The following is an 11,277-nucleotide window of genomic DNA, read 5'->3' as shown; positions in this document are numbered from 1 at the left end:
TGATTTCATTTGTTTGTTTGTTTTGTTTTTTTCTCATGTCAGTTATTAGGTGTCTAAAATGTGTTTTTCTCTCAGGTGTACAGGTGTCATTTTTTTCCTGCTGATTATTAATTGCAATTTGTGCTGTTGCTATATGTTACAAATTCCCCCTTGAGGTTGGTCAGACAGTTAAACTAAATCATCAGTAAGACATAAAGGGATTTGGAAAACAAAAACAGACTTAAAAATAGCTTCATGTAACATATTTTAAAACTTTTTTTTAAGTGACCACCAGTAATTAATTATTATGCTGCACTGAAATGGGGTCATGTTTAAATTGTTCTCAAGAAGAATCCATATGAACGCCAACGCACAACCTCATGAGTGGAATTTTTTTCTAAGAGCTCTGAGTTTACAAGTTTCATTTGAACACAGCATTATTCAAGGGTCAAAGGTCATATGTGTTAACCACAAAATCTTTAGTTTGGCTTTATATGATCTCATGTTTCCATTGACTCCTCAATGACCTCGCTGTATTGTCTTGAGGCAGGAGAGCAGAGCATCACAGTATGAAACCACACCGCTAATGAAGGCCCCTCTGCAAACGGAGGGAGTGTGGTGCACCAGCACACTGTGGGTCAATGACCTGTTTGTAAGATCCTTGGACCCTTAAGGCCAATTTGTGGTTAATTTTGGGGTTATGTTTACAGACACTGATATTTAGTGATTCTGCGACCGCACATGAAACGTCTTCTGCATTTACCTCGTCACCACTGCAGAGGAGCTGAGGTAAGAGGCTGAGCTGCTTTGCACGATCTGATCAGATTAAGGCGTGAGACAGCCCAAGGCATGAGGGCACTGACAAGTAGTATTACAGCAGTTAATTAACGGCAGACCAAGAGGAGATTTAATTAGACCTTTATTTTTATCTGGAACTCATTTTTGCCAAGATGTGCTGTGTAGCCTATTACATTTTTTTAACTCAGTAATGTCTGCATGTTGTTGTGTAAGGACTCTTATTCAGAGTCACTATATTATCAAAGGTATAGAAGATATTTATGTTTTGATTTATTTTTGTATTTTTAGATATAGGCCCTTTTCTTACAAGTGGCAGTAGATTTTATGATATATTCGGAAAAGACACATTTTTGCTGTGTGTGGTGGTTGGGTTTTGTTTATGGCTCTGTTTTTCTTCTTTTATGATATTTTTTTCCCTAAGGTGAACACTGGATGCCAGCTGCAAGTGCTTGTTAAACTACAAAACTACATTTACTGCTATAAAAAGTAGATGCAAGGGGCAGAGAAACAAAAGAATGTATTTTTTGACAGGACATTATGTGGGTGTTTTAATCATAGGAGGCCATTGTGCATTTGGTTGTGTGTGTGTATACCTGTCTGTCCGCAGATAATCCAACAAACCACTGGACCAATCAGCCTAATATTTTGTGCGCACATGAATGACAGTATGCAAAAAACAATTGGACTTACCGTCCGTTAAGAACCACAGTTTGGCCTTTGTTGTGGCTCAAAAATTGACATCCAAAGAAAAATTTGTTCTCATTTAGAAACAGAGCATCTGCAGATTAAAATGTTATTATCCACTAAAGTTAGGCGTAATACCTGATGAATTTATTACTGTTTTTGTTATCATCGCCACCATCTTGACTATAAGGGAGCCAGGAGGGACAAATCCACTGACTGTCCTGTCCACTGCTCTACCACAAGTGTTTCCAAAAGCGGCCCAAATTTGTAGATTGGTTGAGTTTAATAGATTTTGGTCATTTTTCCTTGATATTTGTGCTTGTGTGTAAGTAAGTAGGCTACGTTTGTTAAATTGATTGTTTTTTTTGGTCTGTTTTCACTGTGTTTATTGATAATTCCTACTTTGTTGTGCTATAGGCTATAGACAAAAGTCCCTTTTACACTGCCTGTTCAACGTGGAAATATCGTGCCATTATGCTGCCTGTATTTGAGGTACGATCGCAGCATGGAGTGAAGGAGTTGTCTCACCTTTAGGCCAACATAGTAACAGCGCCAAAACATTGCCTGTATAAACAGGACAGCCAGCAGGATGGGACCATGGGCAGGACATCTGTGATGTTTCGACAACACGTCCTGTGTGCGACCCACCACAAGTGATTTAAAAAACAGCAGTTAGCAGCATACTCAGAGATAAAGAAAAACAGCTGTAAATGTCCGAAACCGGGAAAACAATGAGATTCAGGAGCTCCTCACCCTCTGAGGAGCAGACATGACCAGCCACCATATAACACAGAAGGTTAATGATTGTTATTGACATGTTATGCCATTGTTATTGTTTATTAAGCCCTGCCTACACACATATTTTATGTCACATGAGAGGCCAACATGGTTGTGTAAAAGGTCATGCCTGTCAAGCCTCTTTTGGTTCTGCAATGCCAGCATGCTGTCTAAAATCACACACTAGAGTAGCATGATGCCGTGATTTTTTGGTTCTGTGTAAAAAAGCAAAGGAGGCATAAAAAAGGACTTAATACGACCTATAGCACAATCTCTCTGTAGAAAGGACCACGGTTTATACCATTAAAAGTCTTGTTATATGACAAGAGTCAAAGATTTTCATTTGTGTTTTATTATAACAAATACAGTAGTTTTGTTAACTACTTTGTAGACTATATGTTGTGTTATTGAGACACAACATCTTGCAATTAATAGAACTTTTTTTTTTACACCTTTACCTGTTTTATAGTGCTGCTCCTAATACTGTGGACCATGTAGCTTGTGTGTGTGTGTGTGTGTGTGTGTGTGTGTGTGTTTGTGTATTTGGGGGGGCGGGTAATGAAGAGGCATTGTGTCTCTTCATAATGACATCATGGCTCTGACAGAAGCTGGAGAAGACGCCTGGGGTCTCAGAGCGGAACTCTTCAGCTTGGCGCAAGTGTGTGTGTGTGTTTGTGAGAGTGTGTGTGTGTCCGTCCCTGGGCTATAGGAGTCCTCCTGGGCTTTGTGAACGAAAGTCAAACCGTCAAAGACAAAAACAAAACCTGACCAACAGCAATATGAAGCAGAGGGCAGGCCATTTGGCTGCTGCCCGCTCGCTGGTGCCTCAGTGTGAAAGCGATGGGTGCGAGGGCTGAGGGGAGGCGCGGTTGAGGAGAGAGGGAGAGGTGGGAAAAGACTACAGAGAAAGAGAGAGGGAGGTCCAGGAAGTTGCAGATGGGGTTCAGGGGTCAATTCAGCCTGCAGGCCTGAGTGACGCTTTAAGGGCTCTGGCCTGTATTGCATCATGGGAGTCCTTGGCGTGTCCTCTTAATCTTGCCTCTGACCAGACGGATCCTTCCCTGTGGCTTTGCACACACACAAAGACACACACATATACAACACATGCACCTTGGTTCTTTGTGTGTGTGGAGACAAATAGACAATGGTGGGAGAAGTACTCAATTACTTTACTTTCAGGACTTTCAGGACTTCACCTGAAAAATGAGTGTATCAGTGTCTCACCCCATGTTACCTTGAATTGGTGAAGAAGCCTATTTTTCTCACATGCCTCCACAGTGAACGGAAAATCTAAAAATGGCACTGGTGTTTAACGACAGCAAAACTAGATCAAAACATCAGTTTACAAACTCTCACACAACTCGGGGAGTACAACCCAAATCTCATTTATCCACTCGTGTGCTCATCACTTCCCACAAACATGCATTTTGCTTAAACATTATGATTTAAACATGTCAGTACAAACAGTCTTGTGCACTGCTCAGGGCTCCCCACTCTTTATATTCTAACATAACGGTGAAGACCATGTGTTTGGGACATAGACTGTAAAAATGATGGACTGTAAGCATGTTTATTTCTGCTAAAAAGTGGGGCATTTTAACACGGGGGTCTATGAGGAATTGCTCTGTTTCTGAGCCAGCCTCAAGTGGCCGTAAGAGGAACTGCAGTTTTTGGCACTTCTGCAGTGGCTTTATTTTTCAGCGTCGGAGGTTGTTGCTTGGTTTGGAACATACTTTGCATACATCTGGAGAAATGACACTTGGATTACACTGCACAAGTTGTGTGTGAGAGTTTGTGAAACAGATTTTTTTAATGTAGCGATGAAACGTGGTTTACTTCAATACATGCACTTTTTTTGGATTCTCCGTTCACCGTGGAGCTCGCAAGAAAAGTTTTAGAATTCGATGTGACTCATGGCGAGTGATTACAATACAGATGGTCAGTTTGCAGGTGAAGTATTCTTTTAAGTAAAAGTGCTGGGACAACAAAGTACAAATATTCCATTACAAATTAAAATCCTTTATTCAGAATCCTACCAAAGTAATAGTACAGTATTATTATTATTATTATCAAATAATATCAAAAATAAAAGTACTTGTTTTGCAGATGGATACCCCGTAACGGGATTTGTTACAACATTACATCGCAAATATTGATGCATCAGTAGCATTTTACATTATAACTGATCAAAGCGGAGCTAGTTTTAAAAGAATACTTTAGCTTTTAAGTACATGCTTATTCACTTTCTGGCGAAGAATGAGATGAGATGATTAATACTATTATCAGACAGTGGAAATACTGAAGTAAAGTGCAAGTACCACAAAATGGTATATAAGTGCAGTTCTTGAGAAAATGTACTTTCCACCTCTGTAAACAGTCCGTTTTGTTAGAGATATTACAACTGTAGGGCATCATGTTGTGCTGAACCACATTACACAGGAATTTGGATTTTAGGTTTTTCATGCTTGCCGTTTTAAGCCCATATCGGATCAGTCTGAAGCATGAGTGGAAGAACTTCTTCATGCACTGCAGCATTAAAATATGCTTGGAGGGATTTTGCGTCTATTGTGGACACACTGAAGGCACATCTCGTATCTGCGCTGAGTAAGATTGACAGGTTTCTTCTCTGAGCTGAAGTGAACCTCTCGCCCTGAGTGTGTGTGTAATGAGAGACAGGTCTTATGACAAGCACTAATCAGCCCAGACTCTTGACCCTGTGGCAGTGAGGCTGACACCAAGGGGATACACCCCGACACCGCTAACAACTCCCTCGACCCGTGTGTGCGTGTATGTGTAGATAAGCGTGTGTCATTTCAGGTAATAGAGGACTTACTTCGTGTTGCAGATCATATTCAGTTGAATCATGCACTGGTGTAAATTTTCTTCAAAATGGAAAAATATTTTAATAATGAAAAGTTACTAAATCGCTTTTAAAGCGATTAGTGAAAAGAAAACATGTTTGGTGATCTTATTTAAAGTTAATTTATTTTTTAAGTGTTTAAAAAGCCAGAGCCCTTACAAAATCAGTAATGTTGCTAAAACTAGTTACTATCAGTTAACCACACACTACACACTGAAGGTAAGTCTGTCAGTACTCAGTACTTCCCAGTACATGCATTTTTGCTAAAAAACAAACAAACAGAAAAAACTGTACTGGAGTCTAGCTTTGAGGGGGGCACAGATAAGTTTCACTTTTAGATCAGTTTTAAACAGAAATGTTTTTATTCTGAAGGTGAAGTACTCCTTTAATTACACCTGTACTTCAAGCTGGCCTGGGTATCACAAAGATGCAACATTAGGGGAGTCAACTGTTGTCAAGAAAAATGAAAAATGTCATCAGTAAAAATAAAGACACTCTGCTTAATGTGAAAATGGAAATATGGTTTTCAAGAAGTTTGTTGCATACTGCACTTGTTTGCCACATTTTCCAAACAGAATTTCAAACAAACCAAGACATTTTTAAGACCTGAATCTGATAATACCACAACGGCACCAGTTAAGGTCCCATGTGTATCAAAGAGTGGTCTGGATTTACCATGTTTAGTGTGTGTGTGTGTGTGTGTGTGGGCTCATACTGTATTACCGTCACGGTGACACTCAGCAGGAGTGACAGCAGCTTTCTATGAGTATCATCCGTCCTGCTGATAAGAGGGGCCGTAGCCTCAGAACAAACACGACACACTCCGAGCTCCTTACACGTAATCTGTGAATCTATAAAAGAAGCATCACTTAATGTTCTCATCCAGGTAAGTTTATTGTTATCCAGAGTGCACTGACAGACCAGTAAAAGATATAGGGCACAGACAAGAGTGAGCATTCAATAGAAAACAGAAAGAAACCCCACTGAGATGGTTATGTATGATAAAAACGGTTAATAGTTGAAATATGGATCTATAGTTAACATGTATCATCCCGCAGTGCAGCGGAGTACAGAGTGCAGCATCTACAGTGAAGTGATTATCTGTGTGTTGTTACAAACATGTATTAAGATGATATATGCTCTGGTAAATCTCATCTGATTATACAGAAAGAGATACATGGCATGTTATGTAAACATGGCAATGTTTACCATATAATTCAGTCATAGTTACAAAATCAGCATTAAGATCTGTGTGGTAAGTTAGCAGATGTGTTGCTCAAACATAAAACAATCAAATAAAAAGGATTTGATTGATGAGGCAGTAAGTGATTGACATGAGTAAGGAGGCTTTGAGACCTCCGTCAGTGTTCCTCTCACTCAGCACAAAGGTTTAAAAGGTATATTTACAAGACACACGTTATTTATTGATCGACAGATTTTCCATCGTATTAAATATATTAAGTAAATCATATCCTCCCATGCAGAAAATGCAGTGTTGTACAGTACAGAGTTCACTCTGTTATTTATAAAAACAATCTGTAAAAGGGCTGGTTTCAGATGTGCGGTTCAAGCCTTGTCCTTCTTTATTCTTTCTTTCCTAAATAAATGAATGAAACACACTTACTGTCCATGGAGGCTCTCGGCCCTTTTCACAGCTATTATCTATTAAATAACTCAATCTTCATCTAACTAATACTTCACTAAACAACAAAACCATCTCCGACCTCAAAATATTTTGTTCATTGACCTTGTTTAGTGTCTATCTCTATCACTGTCTGTGAGCTGGTTGGCTGTAAAAAAATGGATTGGCAAAAACCTGTAGGAAATTACATCTTTTCCTAGATCAGCAAAACACAACCCAAGCTTCAAATAAAATGCTCAACCTGTCTCACTCAAAGCTAATCTCAGTGGGCTCCGTGAGGAATGATTAAAATGTTACAGATGGCAACAAACTGAGTGTATTGCACGTGTGTTTTCAGGAAAGCTGATTTAAAGCTGGGGCAGGCAGTTTAATTTTGGCTTCACTGGGTGAAAAAAACGCGGTAAACTTTGATCGTACTGTGATGCCTCGAGCAGACTGAGAGACTTCTGCACCTTCTCTTGACTCTGTTTTCAGGCTTTAGGAAATCTACCTTGTGACGGGAGACTTTGGCCAATCACAGATCATTTCAGAGAAAGGGCGCTCCAATTGGCTGTTCCACAAATGCAGAAGCACATGCACGTCACTTCGGTGCAAGCATGATTCAATTACGGAGAATCCAACGGAGAAAGTTGCTATTCCAGCATTGGCAAAAACTGCCTACACTGCAAAGCAACCCAAAAAGGAAGATGGACTTAACAAAAAGAGAGTCTGATGATAAACCAAATAAAACCTGTGTCAGTATTGGCAAAGTGTTTCAGAGATGCAGTGCATGAGTAAATGTTACCAACAGTTTAGCCTTCTCCTAACTGAGGCGAGAAGCTCATGGCTGTGGCATCAAGTTCACCTTCATGTAACTAACGTTGGACAGAGCCTTGAATCAGCGCGTCATTCGCACATAGATTTTAATGCATCATTCGCACATAGATTTTAATAATATCTTGACATCAGGCCAAAGATGGCGCCTATTCCACTCTGTGGAGCAGCTTGCCTGGCACATACATCAAAAAAGTGCTCTAGTTTCCGAGTTTACCTCCGTGGTACGAGGCCTACTGAATATGTGCAGTACTGTTTCTCACAGTGGCCTTGCCTGTGAGCTACTCAGTTCATAGACTTTACACTGTATTGAGTCAAGGATTTTCAAATTGTTTTTTTCAGGTAAGGAAAGTTTTACAAAAATATATAAAACCACTGTGGCTCAAAAATTGATAATAGAGAGATTCGTAATTGACTTTGTTTGCATTGTGAGGAGTTCTGTCAACAGATTTACAGACATGCCTCTTATAATGTTGGCTTATGTGGAAAATGTTCTCTGGGCCCCCTGGCCACCACCTTGCTGGGAGGACCACGGGCAGCAGCTCTGGAGACTGACTCCCAGTTAGCGGGCACAGCAACGTGAGTACCGTCAGCGCAAACACCAGCAGTCCAGGGGACAGAACAGTCTCGACTCCTGGCAGGATCAGCAAGCTTTCTGTTGCTGCCTTTACACAAATTAGACCTAGCACTGCCACTGGCCACCAACCCCCTGTGACAACCAGCACTTTGGGGTTTGCACTGTCCAAATTCAGCTCACAACAATTGTTATTTGGAGGTCTGTCTCATGAGGTCTGTGTCTCTCCTCTCATGGGACTAATTCACAGTGGTGGAGAGCGAGGCGGAGGAGTGGTAGGGTGGCTAACTAGCTAATTCTTGACTTATTTGTGGGAGAGGGAGAGAGAGTGAGGCAAGCTGTGAGCAACTGCAAAATGAAAAAAGATTAAATAAAACACTGGGTTACTGCATGAAGCTCGTGCAAAAGCCCGTGGTCGTACTGTGAGAGGAGCTTAGGACAAAGAGGGGGCGCAGCAGGAGGAGGGTGTATTTTCAAATTCCTCCATTTTTGTTGTTGTTGCCACTTCACAATTTCAGCCTACCCCACCTTTAAGTCTTTGTCAGTTTGAATGTGTAACACACACAACTTAATACATGCAGTGAAAACACAAAAATGTCCCCTTTCACTTGTGTCATTTGGCTTACAGCTAATGCATGAGGAGTGTAAAAGCAACAATGTTGTAATGGATCATCACTCGGTACCAGCACTTATACACATATAAATTATTGCACCACACATGTTGTTAAGTGTTCCCTGCACCAAAAAGTTTCCACAGTAAACCCTCTATGAGATAAAGACATGAGCAATTTACAAGGAAGGTAATACTGCTTCTTGGCAAATTTCGTACAAAAAAAGTGAAGTACGTGGGGACTGAATGGCCGTACACAAAATGAGAGGTGTGTACAGAAATGCATAATCTGTATATCTACTTGTGTGTCCAGAGGAATTAATTCAGGGCAGCCAGTCTCCCAGCACGCAGCTCAGGTTCCCGCAGTCCCACAGTGCACAGCGCCTATTTGGGCCAGTCCACACTGGCAAAGAAAGGGTGGGATTTGATATCATCCACGCCTCCCACACCTGCACCCAGTCTCTCCGTTGGGTTGTACTGGAGCAACTGCAAGACAGGACAGAGACCATATGAGACACACAAACATTTTTATTCAGCAGAATCATTAATAAGTGATGCCATAGCGTCTGCATTTCCACTCCTTTACGGCATAATTTTTACTGGATTCATGGCAGATTTGTGCCACGTTAAGCAGAGATAAATCCATGCTGACCATATTAATATACATCTAAAGATTACCCGTGTTGAGGATTTGCAATTAGCTTTAAGATATTAGCATGGTGCAAGCTCTGTTATTAAGGAAATGTGCAGCATGTCTAGGTCAGATGTGTTTATCTGTTATAATCCGTCATCATTTTAAGTGGTCTAAGTGAGGTCTGGTTTTTTGTAACGTCTTTAGAAATGCGATCTCTCAGAGATCACACACCTATCTGATAGTGTTTTCAGTACTGTGATGCGTTTTACTTGTGTGTTTTGCCAGTGAAGGCACCGTTTTGGTCACCACTGTAGTAGTGTAGTCATGATACTGGAATTTCTATGTTAAGTACAACACTTTGAAAAATATAAGTGTTTGATATCACTAATCAAAAGGAAAAATTGACATTCAGGACATACAAGTTAAAAATTATATTAAAAGAGAAAGATTAAAAGGCTTTAACATGACAATGAAGACCTCTCTTTTCTTGGTCAGTAGTAGAGAACAGCATAATGATTGTAGTGGGCACTAACAGTAAGAGCGGGTAATGGTGAATGTATCGATACTACACAGAAATTAGTATTGAAATATATATTATAGTATTAATATAATATTAATATTTAAATATTCAGATTTGATATAGATCGATAAAATATTACATTTAATAACACTACACTGTAACAGACTGTGCCGATTTCAGATCTTTTTCTGTATTTTTCTTTCTTCTTTAGGAAATTACTTATTGTGTATACTTAAATTCCTGCCAAAAACTGGGTATTTTAAAAGATCACATTTGAACACATTTTTGTCCACATTAAATTATTGTTTCTACCACCTGTGAGAAACATCCGTAACTTGAATCTACATAAAAATGCAACAGATAATTACTGTAACATTATCGTGGGACACCTCCGTATAGAAAATGCAGCAAACATGGTGTTATTTATGTTTCTTCTTTCTGCACATTTGCAGAAAGAAGAAACATAAATAACACCATGCACTTCATGACTTTTGTAAAGAAATGTGAACACAGAATTACAACTAAAAAAATGCTCTTAGAAGAATGCAGATCTACGCCGGCTACCTGAGCTGATCACAGCCACTCTAGAAAATTTCTGGTGTTTACAGCAGACACAGCGGGCCAGTTCACAAGCGTCCCACGAGTTTACCAGGAACTAATAAAAATACATGCATTTTCAGTTTTTTCTTCTGCTATGAAGATGAATGTATTTTTGGATAACTCAAATACAGAAATCTTAAACAGTATTAATTTGGTCTGTGGGCTACAGCACCACAAATCAGACATTAAAACTATAAAAAATCAAAATAGATGATAAAAAAGAAACATTTAATTACATAGGCTTCTTACTTATAGTAGAAGCACAAACATCAAGCAAAAATAATCAAATCAAATAAAAATGGCAAATCTACAAAATTGGGCAGGCAAAACCTTACGCATTTGAGATGCACCCCGTGTATGACACTGTGTCAAGATGATGAAGATAACAAAACATGGGGATTTAGTAATCTCATATTGTATCTTTTTAGCTGGGGAAAATTTATTTGAGTGCGCCACTTAATTATATTCTGTGCACGGTATGATGAAAATCTCAGCAAACTTGATACCAGTAACACACTGGACTCTCACCTGCTCCAGCAGAGATCTGGCCTCCTCTGAAACAGACTCGGGGATGTTGAGAGTTGTGTGGCGACCAATTCCTGCTGGATGGCACCGCAGCAGAGACTGCACAGAGGGAAGGAGGGGTGGAAAGAATAGATAACTATCAATCAAAACAAAGAAAACCTGACAGACTGAGAGCTAAAGGGACAGATATACCGACACCCACAGAGCCTCGGTCAATATGAAAACACCATGATGGGACACATAGGAGGAGACCAAAGAGCC

The 11,277-nt window shown here is 39.9% G+C and overlaps 1 protein-coding gene across 1 annotated transcript in view; it reads right to left on the bottom strand.

Moving 5' to 3' along the window:
- Nucleotides 1-5,967: 5,967 nt before the first annotated feature.
- rps6kc1 (ribosomal protein S6 kinase B1) overlaps nucleotides 5,968-11,277 on the bottom strand; it is a 34,232-nt gene continuing 28,922 nt past the window's right edge. Inside the window, exons 15-16 of the mRNA XM_042503254.2 lie at nucleotides 11,020-11,115; nucleotides 5,968-9,223 (exon numbers count right to left, since the gene is read on the bottom strand). Coding sequence (XP_042359188.1) covers nucleotides 9,122-9,223; nucleotides 11,020-11,115 — 198 coding nt within the window. The 3' untranslated portion in view covers nucleotides 5,968-9,121. The remainder of the gene's footprint in view (nucleotides 9,224-11,019; nucleotides 11,116-11,277) is intronic.

This window comes from Plectropomus leopardus, chromosome 16 (assembly GCF_026936395.1).
Source record: "Plectropomus leopardus strain MGB_pleo_1.0 chromosome 16, ASM2693639v1, whole genome shotgun sequence".
Classification (NCBI taxonomy): Eukaryota; Metazoa; Chordata; class Actinopteri; order Perciformes; family Serranidae; genus Plectropomus; species Plectropomus leopardus.
The sequence above is the reverse complement of the archived record's forward strand: the minus strand, read 5'-3'. Positions and strand labels throughout refer to the sequence as shown.